The sequence below is a fragment of the Ascidia mentula genome, chromosome 3 (genome assembly GCF_947561715.1).
Source record: "Ascidia mentula chromosome 3, kaAscMent1.1, whole genome shotgun sequence".
In the NCBI taxonomy this organism is placed as follows: Eukaryota; Metazoa; Chordata; class Ascidiacea; order Phlebobranchia; family Ascidiidae; genus Ascidia; species Ascidia mentula.
Window position 1 is genome coordinate 21380806 of NC_138568.1, and position 19896 is coordinate 21400701.

Below are 19896 nucleotides of genomic sequence, written 5' to 3' on the forward strand. Positions count from 1 at the left end.
GTCCAGAAAGCTACTTTTGTTCAGAAGGTTAAAAAATAATTTCTAAATTTCAAAAATCCTGAACTGCATTCAGATGGAAGCACACACACACATCTGTTAATTGTATGAAAGAACTACTGATTTAATATTTGAAGTAGGCTAACAGACGTGTTGCAAAGGTTAATTTCATATCTAGTAAAAGGCACGTGCACTGAACAAAGAGCAACTAACTTGGTTGCGGCAACCAACTGTTAGTCAATATCAATGTGAAAGCAAACATTCCGCAATGAACTGCGTGATCACAAATCGACTCGTTTACTTTGCTTTGAGTTCAGTAAACGCATACAGACAAATTCACAAATTCAATTCAGTCTATTTATTTTTTGGTCATCATTGCATACATTTTGCACGTAAGAATTTTTATACAAAAGAGAAAATCGATACAATTGATAAAGGCGTTGAAACGTAAAAACGAAGGTAACGTTTCTGCATCAGTGCTAAACATAGAGGGCGCTATGGTGCTAAACTTTTAGGGGTATTCCCTAAATAGTGACAAAAACATAAGAGAACGTTGTTTGTTTGTTTTTGTTTGTCACTGGAAATATGCCACACGAAACACGTGCAAAAATGTATTGGATAAAATTTTGAAAAAATGTGCAATTCTGTTAGTCATGTATTCTTTTTATGCCCGCAACTAGTTTTTTATTTGCCTCGAGCATTTATGAGGCTTTATATAAAGAAGTGTTATTAATCAGGCTAATCATAAAATAGTTGATTGTGCAGCATTTACATACATTCAGGACAAGTAAAGATTTTTTACCAACCAGAGTTTCGTAACCTATCAAATTGCCAACTACATCCCTGGATATGTGTTACAAAGGCACAGTAGCCTAATGCTGTAACTGCCAATAAGTAGGCTAATTATCGGCAAAATGAAAGTGTTGGTGGCTGGTTTGACCAAAACCGGAACCAAGACAATGGCAACAGCTTTGAGAGTTCTGGGGTATGAGGTGTATGATTTTTTGGAAAACTTTTATTACCTCGGTGAGGATTGGAAGAGGCAAGTCATACATGGGTTTAATATGGAGGACATGAGGCAAATGTATGAGAATGTTGATGCTGCAGTTGACACTCCATGTGATGCTTACTGGGAGGAAATATTTGATGCTTTTCCAGATGTAAAGGTGAACAATTAAGATTTTAGGCAGAGGTGTAAAAAAGGTTCATGCAATTTGTTTGTGGAGGTTGTAATTTTATTATGTATTATGATTTCTATAATCTTAGCCACGAAAAACATTACACCTATATTTTACATATTGTCAGCCATTTAGGGATGGCATGGTATGATCTCTTGCAAGTATTTAAACTGTATGAAGCAATGCATGTCTTGGTCCTAGTTTCCTCTTAAAATAGCTTTTTAATTTTTAAGGTTATTTTGACGACTCGCCAAGAAGAGAAATGGGTCAAAAGCTTCAAAAATCAAATGGATCAGCTGAGCAACGACTTGATGTTTCGACTTGCATGCACTTTAACCTACACCGGCGCGAAGGGACAAAATTATAGGGCAATTTGCAGTAATTATTTTTGCTTTTTGTGGTTGGACAACATCAAATATTAATAGTGGTTTAATGTATATACATGTTTATGCTGTATTTTGTCATTTTCAAAAGTCAATTTTTAAAATTGAAGAATGACATTTTTAAATATTTGTTAGATAAAAATAGCATACATCCTCTGCTTACATTAATGTAGGATCCGTTGTTGTTTCAGACCTAGGAGCGCTGCACACCAACATCATAACGTGCGATTGATCATCAGCAAGACCTACAATGATTCAAGAAGCGCAACCTCCATACGATCCTGACCATCTCCAACCAAAACCACCACGTTTGGACTGTCCTCGGGACGTTAAGGTCTGTCGATGTGGATCAAAGGAAACGTTCTGAGAACCGAGTTGGCGTTTGCGTTTCGATGGGTTTTGCTTTGGCCAGCACGGCCGGGTGGCCACCTTTTCGTCACATGCAGCTTGTCGCAACCCATCACCTCCCAGTGCGACTGGCTGCGATCCTACGGCAGACGGTGATTCTCCGTGAGGAAATCACCATTACATGGGCGCCTGACTCGATAACCTTTATGGTTTTATCGGTGCCCATGCCATTTCATTTCCTTGTTTTTTGTTCGTCGCGTAGTTGCTTTTCTCGCAAAATAAACATGATTTGATTTGATTTGATTTAATGTAACAATTCATTGCAAACAAACAAAAACGTTATTATCATTCAGCCAATCCTCTTGTGAAGTACCAAAGTTGGCCATTCTCTGGACGGACTTACCTCCATGATAAAGCTTTAATACGTGCAAAAAGAAGGCATGAACGCAATGTGAAACAGGTGGGTCTTTGATTATACATTTGTTTATTAGCTGTCAGAACAGCCAACTTGACAGCTGTATCTACAATATCAAAACCAACTTAGCTGATCAATTACAGATATTGTATGTCAGTCCTACAACCTTATATGTAGGTTGTACCCGAAAAGCAGTTGTTGGTTTATGAAGTAACGCAAGGGTGGAAACCTCTGTGTGAATTTCTTGGCGTCCCTGTGCCAAAAGTCCCTTTTCCTCATAAGAATAAAGGAGGCGATTTGGCAAATGAATGGAGAAGAGAGAATCCGGTGATGCAACGGATTGAAAGGGAGTTACGAATATCTCTCTTCTGTTTGTGTCTGTTGTTCTCCTATTGCTTGTATGCAGTATTTCATTGGACAAGTTAGCTTACAATTCTCGCCAACAAAACTACTATCCGCTGTTATATCTTGTCTGGTCAAATCCACACACAAACGTCTGGTTTCGAGGTCGCAAAAGCCACCTGGCACGCGTTTGAAACAAAACGACGACAGCGCCCCTAGCGGCAATACAAATAGAAAAGTGATGACACCAGCGGCGATAGAGATTAACTTGTGGATTTTTTGATCAGTGTCCAACATACTGCGTTTGTTTCGAACTTGAAAACTTCACAGTTCAAATGTCTTTTTGATTCGCACATTTTCACACTAATTTTGGACGCCATAGCAACATTTACACGGTGGATACGTTGTGGCTAATACACACCTCTGTGTAACTGCAATAAAAGAAGCCTCATTTAATGAGAGCGATATTGTGTGCGTTCCCACAACAATAACTAGGCCTTGATTGGATTGGCAGGCATAACAGATAAGATATGTCGCCGGTTTAATTACTTTGTAGCGACTACTGCGTATTTATCGAACCGTGACATGCGTCGATTGCCTTTTTCTACATGTGTCTCGTTTTATGTTGCTCGTTGAAGTGCCCGTCAGTCTGATTTGTTGGCGCCTGAATAAACATCGCCACATTGGTGACCCCGAGTATCAAGCACGACTGCTGATAAAATGGAAGAACACGCTGTTGCTCTGAAGTTACCGCAATTTTGGGTGAAACAACCCCGCGTGTGGTTCAAGCAAGCTGAAGCACAGTTCGCACTGCGAAGAATTTCAGATGACCAAACCAAGTACTTCTACGTGGTGGCGGCTTTGGATCAGGATACCGCCCAACGTTTCATTGATTTTCTTAATTCTCCACCAGCAGAAGACAAGTACGCATCGCTCAAGGAAGAACTGCTTAATACATTAGGTCTGTCAAGGTACGAACGAGCGTCTAAGTTGCTAAACATGCCCCGTTCTGAGGATCGTAAACCTACTGTTATTATGGATGAAATGCTAGCAATGCTGGGTCAACATAAACCTTGCTTTCTTTTTGAATATTTGTTTATCCAACAAATGCCAGAAGAAATTCGTATTAATCTGGCAAAAGAGGATTTTGTAGATCTTCGGTCTCTAGCAAAGAAGGCAGATTTGTTATGGCACGCCAGGGAAGACAGCTGCAACTTTGCAGTTGCCAAATTACGGCCAACACTACGCCAAACAAATGACAATTTCTGCTACTACCACCAACGCTTTGGTGCAAAGGCGAAAGCATGCCGCAAGCCATGTGCCTATCAGGGAAACGACCAAGCCGGCCGTCCTCAATATTTTCGACGGCCGGCGGACAAAGCAATCTCATTTTCGTCTCTGACCGAAACTCAAAAATCCGATTTTTAGTAGACAGCGGTGCAGAAGTCAGCGTAATTCCGCCAACGGTCTATGAAAGACGACATTTCCAGAGCCAATCCTCGGCAGTCATACATGTAACGCATGTTCGGCAAATATTTCAGAGGCTTAACGACCATGGACTTATTATTAACATTTCGAAGTGCTCTTTCGGTCTAACGGAAATAGACTTTCTCGGACACCGAGTCGATAAAAATGGAGCTAAGCCTTTGCAATCAAAAGTACAGGCCATTCAAGCATTTTTACGACCCACGACCCTAGCGGGCCTCCAACAGTTCAATGGGATGATAAACTTTTACCATCGCTTTATACCATCTGCGGCACGAATTATGTCACCCATTTACAAAGCGATAGCGGCAAAGAAAAAAGAAGTCATGTGGACTGATGAACTCAATCGTGCGTTTCTCCAAGCTAAACAAGCGCTTGCAACCGCCACGCTTCTCAGCCACCCTCAGGCAATGGCTGACACTGCTTTGTCAGTGGATGCGTCGCAAACAGCTGTTGGGGCTGTACTTGAGCAATTTAAACGAATGGAAACCTTTAGCATTTTTCAGCAAACAGCTTCGCCCAGCGGAAACAAAGTACAGTGCATTCGATCGAGAGTTGCTGGCTTTGTATTTGGCGGTACGTCATTTCAGATATTTCCTTGAAGGTCGTACGTTTACGGTTTTCACTGATCACAAACCGCTCACATTTGCTTTCACAAAATGTTCCGATCCTTGGTCGAGTCGTCAACAACGACATCTTTCTTACATATCAGAATTTACCACAGATGTACGGCATGTCGCCGGCAAGCATAATCATGTCGCTGACGCGCTTTCCCGATCTTTAGTAGCGGAGGTCCAACTTTCTGCAACACAGTTTGATCCCAAATCTCTTTCTGCAGCACAACGAGCAAATGAGCAAGAAATGGCAGATTATCGATCGTCGATAACCAATCTCCACTTTAAAGTGCTTAATTTCGAAAAGGATGGTTGCGACATTCTTTGCGACATCTCCACTGGTGTACCGCGACCTGTAGTGCCGACAGCATGGCGCAAACACGTCTTCCATGCACTGCATGACATTTCTCATCCCTCGGTGAGGAGGACTAAAAAGCTCATTACACAACGTTACGTGTGGCATGGAATGCAGAAAGATGTAGGAAATTGGGCACGGCAGTGTCTTTCTTGCCAACGCTCCAAAGTACAACGCCATGTACGAGCTCCGATTGAAGACTACCCTTTTGTTCATGCACGTTTCACTCACTTAAACGTTGACATAGTGGGTCCCCTGCCACAGTGCCAAGGTTTCGCATATCTTTTCACTGTCATGGACCGCGTCACACGATGGCCAGAAGCCATACCCATGCCGGATGCAACAGCTTTGATCTGCGCCAAAGTTTTCATCAGCGTTTGGCTTGCCCGCTTTGGCATTCCTACACATTTAACGTCGGATCGAGGACCTCAGTTTACCTCCGAACTCTGGTCAGCTGTTAACAAGCTCCTCGGTATTAAACTGCATCTAACAACTGCTTTTCATCCCCAGGCCAATGGCCTTGTGGAACGATTCCACAGGCATTTGAAAAGCGCTCTTATGGCGCGCGCAACGTCAACAGCTAACTGGGTTGACAATTTACCGTGGGTACTTCTGGGCATCAGGACAACTCCCAAAGAAGACTTACAAACTTCGTCGGCCGAACTGGTTTACGGTGGACCGCTCGCAGTGCCGGGAGACATCACACCCAACATTGCTGCAACACCAAATGTTGCAAATTTGCTTTCACAACTCCGACAGTCAGTGAGAAGCCAGATTCCGATATTAATGTCTCGCCACGGTGCTAAAAGAAGCGCACTTCCGAGGAAGCTGTTAACTGCGAAGTACGTATTCGTACGGAAGGATACTCATCGACCCCCATTAACAGCCCCTTACGCGGGTCCCTACAAGGTTGTTGAGACTTCTCACAAAACGTTTGTTTTGGATTTTGGCGGCCGACATGCAACAATTTCTGTTGATCGGCTTAAACCCGCAGAAGTTGACCTGACGGAACCGGTCGCAGTTGCGCGCCCACCGCGTAGAGGCAGACCGCCTAGACATCCTGCGCTTAGATGATCTTGTTGTGTAATTGTCTCCTTATTTTACGCATTGTACGTTTCTGAAAGGGGGTGGTGTAGCGACTACTGCGTATTTATCGAACCGTGACATGCGTCGATTGCCTTTTTCTACATGTGTCTCGTTTTATGTTGCTCGTTGAAGTGCCCGTCAGTCTGATTTGTTGGCGCCTGAATAAACATCGCCACAACTTCATGAATAATCGATGCCTCGGGGTTGGGACACCTACAACTGCTGCCTGTTTTGTATATTGGAGGCTTTATTAATTTTCACTGAACATTTTTCTGTACCAATTGGCTTCATTTTATTATAGTGTTGTATATTCAGAGATCATATATTTCATACATTTCACCAAGAAACGAGTGTCTCGTTTTGTTTTTTTCTGACATCGAGCGTAAAAAAAACAAACAATAAAGGTTTGGTTTCAAGATTATACCACCTCTGCTTGAAGAATCAATATATTTACCTAAAAAAGCGAACTATCTCAGACTTTTGCGTGGAATCAACCAAATGCGCTGGTGTCAAAGCAAAACCCAATAAATCACAGTTTGATTGTAAGAAACAACGGCATCTGGAATGTATATACTGAAGAGCAAAGTTAATTTGTGCTCAAAAAAAGTTCATTAAATACGGTTTGCACATTTTTTATGAGGATTGATTTTAAATAGTTTGGAATTTTAATTCACGGCATTTGGATATCATGATGATATATAGTGATGTGTCTAACCAGCGCATATAACTTGCTTAAATAAAACTGGGAGTCCTAAAAATAAAGGCCAACCGTTTTGTCGTGTTTATGTCGCAGACCGAACAAAATCATAATGCGGGCCATAGTTTGACTTAGGATCGGTAGAAGCAAACATTTACCAACATGTCGAAACCGCTTTGTTTACTCCAATTAACTTTCCTTACTCACAGGAACCAACTACCGACATACGACGTGTACGTAATATTTTGGTTTGTCAGCGAACTAATCTATAGCTTGAGCATAGCCAAATTGTTTGCAACCACAATTAACATTAACGTACTCAACCACTTCGCGATGGAAGATATATAGTGCAAATTTGGTCAGTTATAATGAAATCTCCCTTTGCGCAAAAACACATGTTTAGTGATTAATTGTTAACTCGATACAGATTGTAATTCAAGCATTTTGTCACACACTACCAAGCACCATTTTATGTGAAATGAGGCTAGAAGCAATGTCAATGGCTGTTTTTCTTCCAGCGCCTGTCGTCATTGCCAAACCACGTGATTTTGATCAGTCTATACTCTCATGTATTCAATTTGGTAACTGGGCAGCAGAATAAACGACCTTCACCGACCATCATTGCACCTCCCTTCGAGCCTTGGGAAAAGATAACTTACACTGATTCTTGGTGTAACGAACAAATAAACCAAATTTTCGTAGCTTGTCTAAATGATTTTATCCATTTTATTAATCATAATATCAATCAAGATCACTGAAAAACACGAAACACTTTTGAAATTACGAAATATATAAATTCAGCACCAACATACAAAAATCTTAAACATCCGTTTTCAGGTAATTGCTAATATTCTGAATTATGAGTGTATTATTTATAATTTGTTTTTACAAAAATATTTCTGCCATGTTTTTATATCAGAGATTTTCATAACAACAAGGCTTATTACCAAAAAGTTCCATATGTGTCTGTGCTAGTTGACACCCCAATTTGCAACGACTGCAATTTATCATTGCAAATTTTCTCCAAGTGAGGTTTTTCAACAGCTGATTTATCGACACATCTTTGGTACAATTCTATTGCTTTGTTGAAATTCCTTTCTGCTTTCTTACGGAGGGATTCGTCGGTGAGATTGCATGGCATATTGTAAATATCATTATAGACAACCTCGGGATCCTCGACTGCGGGTTCACAAAATTTACCTCGTATCATTTTGGTATGAACATCCCCGAGCAATTCATGACATTGTGCCAGAATTGAGAGATTCTCAACCCAAAATGGGGGGTCTGTTGTAATTGTCGCCAACGTCGCTTCTGCTTTGATGAGGTCACCCAACATAAACTCAACGCGACCAACAAAATACAAACACTCGGTTTCCGCAAGTGTTTTCACGTCTTTGTTCAGCGAGGCGACCATTTCCAATCTACTGGTGGATCTTGTCATAAATGGCAGGATTATGGAGCTAGGTATTTTACTCATATTTACGTTCCCGAACATGTATTCTGCCAAAACTGCTAATTCTTTTGAACACTCCCGCATTCCAATTACGACAGTTTCTCGGTTATTCAACTTCTCAAAGCATTTTGCTGTCACCATGAAAAAAATGGCCGCATCTGCATATTTTTCGTTTGCTCGCTCCTGCACTGAAAACTCAAACAAGTTCTGACAGGTTTGTTCTGTCACCTGAAACTCCTCCTTCGGTTCTTCGTACTTGTCGTGTTCTTCTTTAGACTTGCATATTTTTCTCGCCATGTAAGAGGTGTATTTTTCCGTGTCTTTGTGGTTTATCTTTTTTAGGCTGTTTTTTGCTAGACCTCGGACTTTCAGTAGTTGCGAGAGTGAAGTGTACAAGCTGAAATCTGTAAAATAAATTGCATTTTGTCAGTCATTTTCTTCTGGGCTACGTGATCATAAACCGCTTCTCCAACTCTGGGTGGCTTTGGTGCTTTTTCCTCTGCAAAAAAACAACAAGCGATTATATTTCAAGCACTTGCCAAACATGTTTGCATTTTTCTCACCGCTAACTGGCATTGGCGAAGCGTTTGTTTTGTTGCCCGGCATCCTGAAAAAGAAAAAAAATATGCTAGGTTTTTTTCAAATTTTCAAAAATCTACATAGGCGTTTAAATTCAACATTGAATGAGCAGTGGTGAGTAAAGGTGTAAGTACGCAAAATAATTGTATATGAAAAAGCCAAAGTGTAAATGCCTATTACAACATAAAAAAAAACAATTTCTTCCGTTTTGATAATTTGTTTGAATACAGTCATACACCTTGAAAGTCATACACCTGCCTCGGCTTGGGTGGAATTGGCGGAGGTAGGTCTCTTGAATTTCCTGAAACTCTAGTGAACAGTGGTCTTCTTGTTCTCTTGTCAGTATCACCCGCTAAAAGTAAAAACAAGCAATTGATGGGCGTAAGTGTATCTAGTTTGTTTTGCGGAATACACTAAACAAATATACTGAACAAAGTTTGCATTGGAGTAAATTATTATTAACAATGCAGTAACCTAGCTAGTTGTTTTTGCACATCTTACTTTCAAATACTTTTTTTTTCTGTGCAACGCTTCCCTCAAAGATGTCATAGTGTTCAAATCTTTGTACGTTGGACTTATTTTCCGGAGTGACTTTCATTTCAATGTAACCGGGAGGAGTGCGTTTGCCCATTTCTGCAAGAAAAATAATCAGAAACTAGTCTTACAATTCTAAAAGAAAAGTTATCGTTATCATGCAGCTATCACAAGAAATAGAAAAAGCTGCACTATTGACTGCACACGATCAGGCAACCATGAAACGTACTTCTAGTAGTTTTCTCATCTGGATGTATATCCGTCACATTTTCTTCTTTTTTGAAAGGGGGGAGGCCTTTGTCCGTGGAAGTTGTCGGTAAATTTGGTTGTAAAAGAGCATCTATGAAACAGAATTTCCTGGTGTTAATCGTACTTCCTGTGTAGTACACAGGGTTCGGCAGACGTAGTAAAAATGGTTGCGATTGAAAAAATCGTTTCCAAAACCGTTTCGCCGAAACGAATTTTGTTTTGAAACTACAAAATTGTTTCCGAGTAATTTTTAATTTTTTTTCTCTTAACAATTTTTGTAACAAATTTGTTACCGAATATTCGTAACGATTTTCTGAACACTAGACAGTGACAAAGAGCATTTTCTTCGAAATCGTTATACTCATTTGTGTTAATCGTATTTCCTGTGTAGTACACAGGTTGTTAAACAAAGGTGTGATAACGTTGAAACTCAAGAGAAATGTTGTCATACCTGGGAAAGTTGCTGATACTGCCGTTTCAATTGGTAACTTGACGAATGTTTCATCGCAATTAACACGCTGGCTGTTTTCTGTTTTGTTTGGTTTTTGTCAAGTTTTGAGTTAAAGAAAGAGCTTTGAATTCAATGTTAGTGAAAATTTACGCTCAGACTAAAATTATCACAGGTTTTTGTTTTTCATATACGCTCCATTGAAAATCTGCGCTCATCTTTTTATTGCAATTAACAGCAGTTTGACAGATTTTTTTAAATCAGTTCTACTTGCAAACAGATTGTATTGCTCTAGTAGATTAATCTGAAATGTGTAACATAATTCCACAGGGTATTTTACCATTTTTATCCTCCCAAGATTCTTCTTGCTCATGGGCTTCGTCACAAGCACTTTCGTCAAAATCAGAAAAACCTTAAAAACATGATAATCAATGTGAAGAATAACAAAGTGTCGAAATGAGCCACAATATGCTTCCAGAACTGTATAAAAAAATTCGTGTTAGGATCACTAACCAGGAATTTACGCATAATTCTGAGAACAAGAAGACTGTCCCATACTGCAGAAAACATTTAAAAAAAGAAAACAGGTAGCATGTAATTTGAGCCAGTATCTTTGTGCTCACAATTTAAAATAATTATGGTGTAACGTGGTGTACATTGCTCAGCAATATCGCTATAGTTGGATTGAATATATGTCTTAATGTTGCAAATAAATGTAGGTGTACTACAAAAGTTTTATAAGGAAACTGGTGGTGTCCTCATCGCTACCAAAGCCATCGGTGGTGGAAGAGACCGATATTTTCTGGGTGTCCCTCGATGGTAAGAAATGTGTCGTTTCTATTGCAAAAGTAATTGTCGTGGATATAACAGCCGGTAATTCACGAAACTAATAAACTTCTAAGTTATTCTTCAGTGCTACTTGTAAATATTAAAATAGTAATTTTCAAAAAAAAGAATCATTTGACTATATGTTAATACCCCCGACAGGTGTACTGTCGTCAGTTGTCACTTTTTCATCGTTTTTTGTCGCTTCGCCTGAGATATTAACAGTTGGTTAGAAAGCGGTCAGGAAATGATATGATGTGAGAATCATTCTCACGTAATGCTGTTATTCACGGATTGTCGGCATGAATTGTCATGTGATTTACATATTACAAAATGGCATGGGATCAGGCAGAGGATGATGTCAACCGCAAATATTCATTGGACGATAATGGTTTATCATAGGATAAAGATAGTCACAAACTTACAGTATGAAGTGCAATTCTCTCAAAAGTTTTGCTATGCAATTTGCGAACTAACTTTATGATTTACCTGTAAGTTTTGTTGCGCCCTTTCGCACAGTTTCGGTAATTGTCTGTTTTATTTTCTGTGATCAAAAATGCAAGAGCTGAAATGTTGTTCGTTTGTTCGCAATTACTTGTTTTCAACTTGCCTGTAAGTTTTTCCGGACTGCAGGTATTGGACGAACAAAATTCCGTGACCTAACAAAAAAAATTTGCGAATTTGTCGCAGGAATTTTTTTTTCTTTTTGCAAAGTAATTTATTGGACGCATACATATACCAACCGTTATTCTGTCGTGTGTGTTTTATGTAATTGGTTATACCCCTATAGTGTCGTTCATTTTTTTTAAGTATCTATGCAACTTTGTTTGAATCATTTTGAAGGAAAAGGCTTACAGCATATTAAAGGTTTATGACTGGTGGTAAAACACACATCTATTTTTTTCGTTATTCAGCGATACATGGTTTTTAATTTATAAATGTACAGATACTGTATAATTGTTTGAACAATAACCTTTTTGGTTAGTTCTACTGATACTTTATTGTTACTTACGTGTCAATTGGGGACAAGCTATCCACCGGAGTGCTCTCACCTAAAAAAAATGTTTTTTTTGCTCGTCGTTTGTACAAGGAATTTTGCGAAAAGCATACGCCATCCACCAATAGCTTACCTTCCCAACAAATTTATACTTTAAATAAAAAAATCTTAAACAACAACTGAAAAAATGAAGATTGTGATGTGCTCTGCAGGACAGCATTTTGACCATACTGAGTTACAATTAGATTTGGTGAACCAAAAAATATTACCGCATCATTTCTTTAAACGAAGCCATTTTTTTCCTCGCTTTTGATTTATAGTATTTCCAGGAAACTACTTTACACAATTCAATTTCTTCAATTTGTCGTGTCAGTCTCTGTCTATGACTATATGCTTGCTTGTGCACTGCTTTTATAAGAGACTGACTATGAAACTATTTTAATGGCACGAGCTTTCGCGAGATTGATCTCGCTTCATCAGGTGCAGCAAATAACGTGTCAAATAAAATGCGGAAACAGCGCTAAAAACAAGGAAGAAAAAAAGGAAAAACGCACGAAGAGGTGATAATTGTTGGTCACTGAGTGCCCGTGGCATCTTGGTGCGTATAATGACTCATAAAGCCCCAGTCTCTATTGAGACCGTGGGTGATAGAGTGCCACGGGCACTCAGTGACCAACAATGATCACCTCTTCGTGTTTGCTGCTCATTTTGTCTTGTCACAGAAAAATAACATTTGCAATGCATTAACACAAAATAACATTTGCAATGCATTAACACAAAATAACATTTGCAATGCATTAACACAAAATAACGTTTGCAATGCATTAACACAAAATAACGTTTGCAATGCATTGCAAATGCATGAATTATATCTAACTGATCTTTCAAAACTATATTTACCGCCAGTAAACGGGGAAACTCTATACAATTTAAGCCACATGGTCATTTAAATTGATATTTTAATAATTTCAGATTTAGATTAAACCTTTCTTGTCGCTTACCTTCTGGCTTTTTCGTTACATCTTTGCCATCTCGTATATTTGCGCTGTTCTCTAAGTGATTATAAACAATAATAAATTTTAATAAAAATTCAGTGGGGTAGCGGTAATGGGGAGGGCGGTTGCTTCGACCTCTAAATGTATTTCTGCTTAGTTCGATATCCCCTTCAGCGAATACAATCGCTTAGTTCGGTATTTCTACTCAAACAAACAAATTTTGCAAAAAACTTGCATATACATTCACGATTGTGGAGTCAGTGTGAAAAAAGTTTTAAATAATATATTTGCCATCGGGTGGAAGACGTTATCAATACGATTTCAATGGTATCAGCAGTTAGAGCCGAACATTTGGACAACAATTTATTTGATAGGAAAGCAAACGTTTGGGGTGGTTTAGTGTAAGTTACATATTGCGTAATTTCTCAGAGAATTGGGCTTTTAACAATCTCTTGCCAATTATCCAAGTTATTTTTGTTTGTCAGTCAATCACTTGTTTAGGCTTCATTCCTAGAGTTGATATCTTTAGCCTGAGTCAGAATTTCTTAACTGGATTTATTTGTTGTCTATGAATATAAGAGTAAGCGTACAATTAAATTACTCTATACCCAGACGTTTTTCGGATTCCAATTGTTCTGTATCTTCTGGTGTGTCGTATGTATGATCATCTTCTGGTTGGTCAATATCAAATAAAAAAAACATTTGCATTTCATAGGAAATAAACATTGAATAACAGAAAAACAACTTTTAAACATCATCTAGCCCCAGTAAACATTTCAATGTGAAAGACGTACATTACGCTACATTCTCATTTCAATTGATATTCCAGAACACCAACAATTTCAGATTTAGAATAATGGCCTTTTTTGTCACTTACCTGTTGACGTTTCCTTTAAGTCGGAGGCATCTTGTACATTTGCGCTGTTCTCTACGCAATTACAGACAAGATAAAAACATCTTTAAACAGCACAGTGTGAGTAAAATATATTTACATACGAATATGGAAACAAACAAATTTTAAGTCTCTGTTTTTCCATATACCTTGATAAGCTTTTCCGAAATCCACTTCTTTGGAATCTTCAGGTGTGTCGTATGTATGTTCATCTTTGAAAGATTTATAAAATTAACTACAGGATTTTATCAATTTGGCATAATGTTTATTGGTCAAAGCCAAGCGTTAAAAGTTAACAAACATAAACCACAGGGTTGTGTTTGCGAAGAAACCATTTGAAACAATTAAAACTGAAAGCACAATTAGACAATATTTGTAACTGTACAAAATTTTTGGAACCACAATGTCATGTAAATCATAATTATTTTGCTCATGCTACTGCATGTAGTTGATGCAACGTTACATATTTGTCTGAATGTTATCTTCGGCAAACACTTTAACTGGGACTTGGGTAAACACTTATTTGCATACTAGCCCAGTCCAAAGGTTCGTTTAATCAAATTAAATGTCATGCAACTTTACCGAGAGCTTTGTTGCGCAAAACAATGTTTGCTGCTCGTTATGTCTGGTCACAAAAAAAATAACATTTGCAATGCATTACCACAAAATAACGTTTGCAATGCATTGCAAATGCATGAATTATATCTAACTGATCTTTTAAAACTATATTTACCGCCAGTAAACGGGGAAACGCAATGCAATTTAAGCCACATGGTCATTTTAATTGATATTTCAGTAATTTCAGATTTAAATTAAACCTTTCTTGTCGCTTACCTTCTGGCGTTTTCGTTACGTCTTTGGCATCTCGTATATTTGCGCTGTTCTCTAAGTGATTACAGACAATATTAAATTTTAATAAAAATTCAGTGGGGTAGCGGTAATGGGCGGGAAGGTTGCTTTGACCACTAAACATATTTCTGATAGTATTTAATCGAATTCCCATGTGGGGCGTGCAATCGCTAAGTTAAAGATTCCTATTCAATATTGGATTGTATTTTGCACCAAAAAAACAATTATACCAAACTTTAACTGCAACCAAAAAACTTCTTAAACTGTAGAGTGTGAGAAAAATATATTTATATACGAATAGGGAAACAAACAAATTTAAGTCCCAGTTATTTGCATGCTTTGATAAGGTTTTCGGAAATCCACCTTAACCAAGCGTTCAAAGTTAACAAACATAAACCACAGGGTATACTTAGAGAATGAATGTTGTTTATATGACTGTCAAAGACAACGAAACGGGTTTCTGCAAAAGGAAACTCAACATCGTACCTTCCGTTACTTCGTCATCGACAGTGACGTAGACGTTTCTAGAAAACAAAATGAAAGAATTAATGTTTGGAGAAAATATGAGGAATAATAATTCATAAATGTTCGTTTATTTTTCTCCTCTTTGTGCTTAGATGAGTTTCGCAATGAGAGGGAAAGTTATCTACACTTACGTTTGATTTGTTGTCGGGTCAGCGTCGGACTCGATTGCATCTGAAATAGCGAAGAAAATATGAATATGGTCAAAAACATTGCACAACTCATTGGTTTTTGTTTGGTACTTATAATTTATCACAGTATTTGTGCAATCGGGGTTCGCTTTTTCCCTAGCTTTCAATTTTGTATAGCTGATGAGATGAGAGTTGTGTTTGCGAAGAAATCATTTGAAACAAAACTAAAAGCACAATTAGACAATATTTGAAAACTATACAAAGTTTTTGGAACCACAAAGCCATGTAAATCATAATTATTTTGCTCATGCTGCTGCATGTAGTTGATGCAACGTTACATATTTGTCTGAATGTTATCTTTAGCAAACACTCCAACTGGGACTTGGGTAAACACGTGCCTGTTAGCCCAGTCCAAAGGTTCGTTTAATCAATGGAAATGTCATGCGACTTTATCGATAGGGACTTGCAGCTTTGCTGCGCAAAACATTGTTTGCTGCTCATTATGTCTCATTTCAATTCGTATTCCAGAAAATATCACAGTAATTTCAGATTTACAATAAAGATCTTCTTTGTCACTTACCTGCCGGCGTTTTTGTTACGTCTGTGGCCTCTCGTACATCTGGGCAGTTCTCTACGCAATTACAGACAAGATAAAAATACCAATTATAATTAAGTGGGGTAGTGGTAATGGGCAGGGCGGTTGATCTGACCTCTAAACATATTTCCGATAGTATTTAATCGAATTCCCATGTGAGGCGTGCAATCGCTAAGTTAAAGATTTCTACTCAATATTGGATTGTATTTTGCACCAAAAAACAATTTTACCAATCTTTAACTGCAACCAAAAACTTCTTAAACTGTAGAGTGTGAGAAAAATATATTTATATACGAGTGGGTCAAGAAGTAAATTTTAAGTCCCAGTTTTTCCATACCTTGATAAGGTTTTCTAAAATCCACTTCGTTGGAATCTTCAGGTGTGTCGTATGTATGTTCATCTTTAGAAGATTAAAAAAATTAACTACAGGATTTTATCAATTTGGCTTGACGTTTATTGGTCACAGCCTAGCGTTAAAAGTTAACCAACATAAACCACAGGGTATACTTAGAGAATGAATATTGTTTTCATAACTGTTAAAGTGCATATGACACGGTCATGACTACTTTGCGTAAAACTAAAGGTACATCTACAACAAACATACATCCAAAATTTTTCGGTTCTACGTCAACTAAAAAATGTAGAAAACTGCACGAAAACTAGCGGCGACCAAAACCTTTTGCTGTGAGTGGACAAAACCACAATGCTAAATTGACTGTTTGTCTCTGTCGTGTTTTCAAAAGTTCATGTATCGCGTTAGCGATCATAATTGCTTTCAGTTTAAGTGGAATTTGTCACATTTTTTGTTCAACGAAGGTCACTTTTTCCCTACCTTTCGATATTCCAACGTTTTATGATAAAAACGTGCAACTATCAAATTTATGTCAGTGCAAAATTTGTGGGAGCTCCAAGCTAGCTCGTACCAAGCCTTTTCGTCAGTACCAACTTTAGCAAACACTTCAACTGGGGCTTTAGTGAAACTTATGTGCTTGTTAGCTCACGCCACAAGTTCGTTTTCATCTAAATAAAGTCTAAAATTTACTGACAGCAAGGATTTTCGGAATCCACCAGCTTTGAATCCTTTGGCTTGTCGTGTGTATAATCCTTCCCTGAAGGTTCTTGAAAATAATTTAGGCAAAAACATTCGTTAAAAGCGTACAGGAAAACAAAGGATTGCAAGATTACCAGACTGAACAACCTCTATCAGTCAAAAGACATTTTGTTCTTGAAGATGTTAGTCTTGATGTGTGCTATTGATGCTAATCACTACGATTATTCTTGTTGTTGTTTTTAGAATACTGAGGATGCCGCATAGGCGAAATATATATATTCAAAAATAACATCTTGATTGGCTGATTAAGTTGAAATCTAGGCCAGTCCTAGTTATCACTTTTTGTTCTTGAAATATTCGTTCACCAGCAGTTGGAAAATGGCAAACATTGTTTTTCGGACTTTCCAACATCATTTTAGTAATAAGACAAAAACGCATACCCATTGAAACCACTGGTTGTTCATCTAATGGAGGCCAACTTGCATCAGGTTTAATTGGCAAATCCGGTGTTGAGAGGCCTTCATGAACTTTGCAGACCGCCTTGCCTTTGTTAATCAAGCTCTGCTGTTTTAACAAATTAAACAACGTCTGTTGTAAAATTTGTATCGATGGTCGTTGCTTTGGGATGTGTGATGAACATTGCAACACCATTTTCTTCAGCTCGTTCTTGATGGGACTTGCCTGTATGCATTTCATGTTAGGGTGCTCCATGCCGTAACTATCCATAAGTTTTCGGATGTCCAAGTCGTTTTCGAATGGCATCTGTCGGCTTGTCGTTGTAAACAGGACCATGCCAAAAGCGTAAATATCCTCGCTTACAGTTGATGGCAATTTGACGTTCGCCATCCTCTCTGGAGACGTGAATACGGTTTGTGTACGCACGTTATTACCGTCGGCGTAGACGTAACCGATTTTGCATCGTAACTCCAGTGAAACAAAAATATTTGCAGGTGTTAAGTCACTCTTTGTTAGTTGCCTGTAACCACTTGTGTTGTGGAGGTATGATAGACCGTCGCAGACATCGCTGGTCATTCTTAGCAGGAGTGGATCATCTATTTTCACTGCATGGTTTAAAAGCAGATTTTCGAGGGTTCCGAATGGCATGTATTCAGTGAAAACCCCAAAACCCCATTTCCATTGCGTGTAACCGTAAACTCTTACAATACGGTCGTAGTTAGCCTGATGCAAAACATCGAACAAACGAAGGACTCTAAAAATATAGTTGACAAATGAAATACTGATATTTTTGGTCCGGTACGTAATGGATTTTAGGTTTTAGGCCTACCTGTTTTTACGGCTTTGGCTTTCCTCTTTTTCTTCAATGGAAATGCTGTTAACTGCAACATACTGATACAACTCGTGATGGCACAAATTTACAACACCTTCTGATCCAGGATATAAACTTCCTGACTCCGAAATCTCTCTTCGGACACTTTTTACATTAAAACATTTCATCTCAATGCTAGTAATGTTGTTACCGCCTAATTGCTTTACATAATGGGCTTTAATTGAAGGCCACCTGTGTTCCGCCCACAATTCAAATATGTCCAACCGGACAAACACAAAAAAATCAAACAACACGAAGACCGAGGCAAGATATCTTTTGCGCTATTAAGTAATAGTGTTATAGCGATACAAGGTGGATGAAAGCCATTGGTCCACAAGTCGTATCAAGATTTAAAACGCTCCCGGTGAGGTTTGAACTGACGACCCCAATCCAAATCCGGGCCTGGCAAGTTGCACTTGCGCACCAGTGTCGTTTGGCCACCTCATAACCCCTCTAACAGCAGGTGGAGCAGTTAGCCTCATATGCCTCGGAACGTAAGTTCAAACCTCTCCTGGACTCACAGCAACAATTTAGATAGACCTATTAGAAATTGCCCACAACACAGCGGTCAGCTTGGCACCTGTGACATAACAACTATTGACCTTTTATCTAATGGTGGTATTTCTGAACTTATTACTTTACCAGGGTTTGTAGTCTTGTAGCAAATTTAGCCCCCTTTTTAATTTTGTATGTAGTATACATGTAAACATGGTATTCTCCTATGATACCATGATACCATAGTGTCATATATACTAAAGGAGGCGATCTGGCTAATGAACGGCGATGAGAGAATCCGGTGATGCAACGGATTGAAAGGGAGTTAAGAATATCTCTCTTCTGTTTGTGTCTGTTGTTCTCCTATTGCTTGCATGTGATTATTTGATGGGGCAAGTTAGCTGACAACTTTCGCCAAAAAAACTACTAATCCCAGTTGTAAATTGTCTGGTCCAACCACCACAAAACGTCTGGTTTCGAGGTGGAAAGAGTCATCTGGCGCGCGTTTGAAACAGCACGACGACAGCGCCGCTAGTGATATCACAAATAAAAACATGATGGCACCAGCGGCGCTGGAGATCAACTTGTGCACTTTTGCTCATTGTCAAACTTACTGTGTTTGTTCCGAACTTGAAAACTTTACAGTTCAAATGTCTCTTTGATTCTTTAATTTTCACCGTAATGTTGGACGCCATAGCATCATTTTTATGGTGGAAAAAAAGACCAAACTGCACGATATCAACAGCGAACTGTTTTAGATTGCAGAGTTTAAATTCAATCTAAACGATCCCTGATAAGAACTGCGTTAAAATGACTTTGGGAGTGACAAAAACTTCACAGTGCCAAGAAATTGTAAACGAGAAGTTCGACAACCGGCAAAGTTTCTGATAACGACTTTTTGTTCCTGCCCACCTGCTGACGTTAATGCATACAACGTCATTGTCTGTTAAGCAAAGTGGAGCCAATAATACGAATTGTGTAAATTGCACACAGATGGCCAATGTCTTCACCTATAAGGTTTCATCAGTGCAGCTGGTGTGACTATCAGACGACT

The 19896-nt window shown here is 38.6% G+C and overlaps 2 protein-coding genes across 2 annotated transcripts; both read left to right on the forward strand.

Annotated features, from left to right (window-relative positions):
• Positions 1–911: 911 nt before the first annotated feature.
• On the forward strand, positions 912–3065 carry LOC145895124 (uncharacterized). Its single transcript, XM_082983883.1, has 4 exons — positions 912–1163; positions 1409–1553; positions 2260–2366; positions 2499–3065. The coding sequence occupies exons 1-4, from the start codon at positions 912–914 to the stop codon at positions 2745–2747; spliced, it is 753 nt and encodes a 250-aa protein (XP_082840009.1). The 3' UTR covers positions 2748–3065.
• Positions 3066–3383: 318 nt separating this feature from the next.
• On the forward strand, positions 3384–4091 carry LOC145895948 (uncharacterized). Its single transcript, XM_082984717.1, has one exon. It carries the CDS (start codon positions 3384–3386, stop codon positions 4089–4091), a length of 708 nt encoding a protein of 235 aa, XP_082840843.1.
• The last annotated feature ends 15805 nt before the right edge of the window (positions 4092–19896 follow it).

Excerpts from the sequence above, each read along its gene's own strand:
- LOC145895124 (XM_082983883.1), top strand. The coding sequence starts at position 912 with ATGAAAGTGTTGGTGGCTGGTTTGACCAAAACCGGAACCAAGACAATG. Across the intron at positions 1,164-1,408 it reads ATGCTTTTCCAGATGTAAAG|GTTATTTTGACGACTCGCCA; the intron begins GTGAACAATTAA and ends TTAATTTTTAAG. Across the intron at positions 2,367-2,498 it reads ATGAACGCAATGTGAAACAG|GTTGTACCCGAAAAGCAGTT; the intron begins GTGGGTCTTTGA and ends CCTTATATGTAG.
- LOC145895948 (XM_082984717.1), top strand. The coding sequence starts at position 3,384 with ATGGAAGAACACGCTGTTGCTCTGAAGTTACCGCAATTTTGGGTGAAA.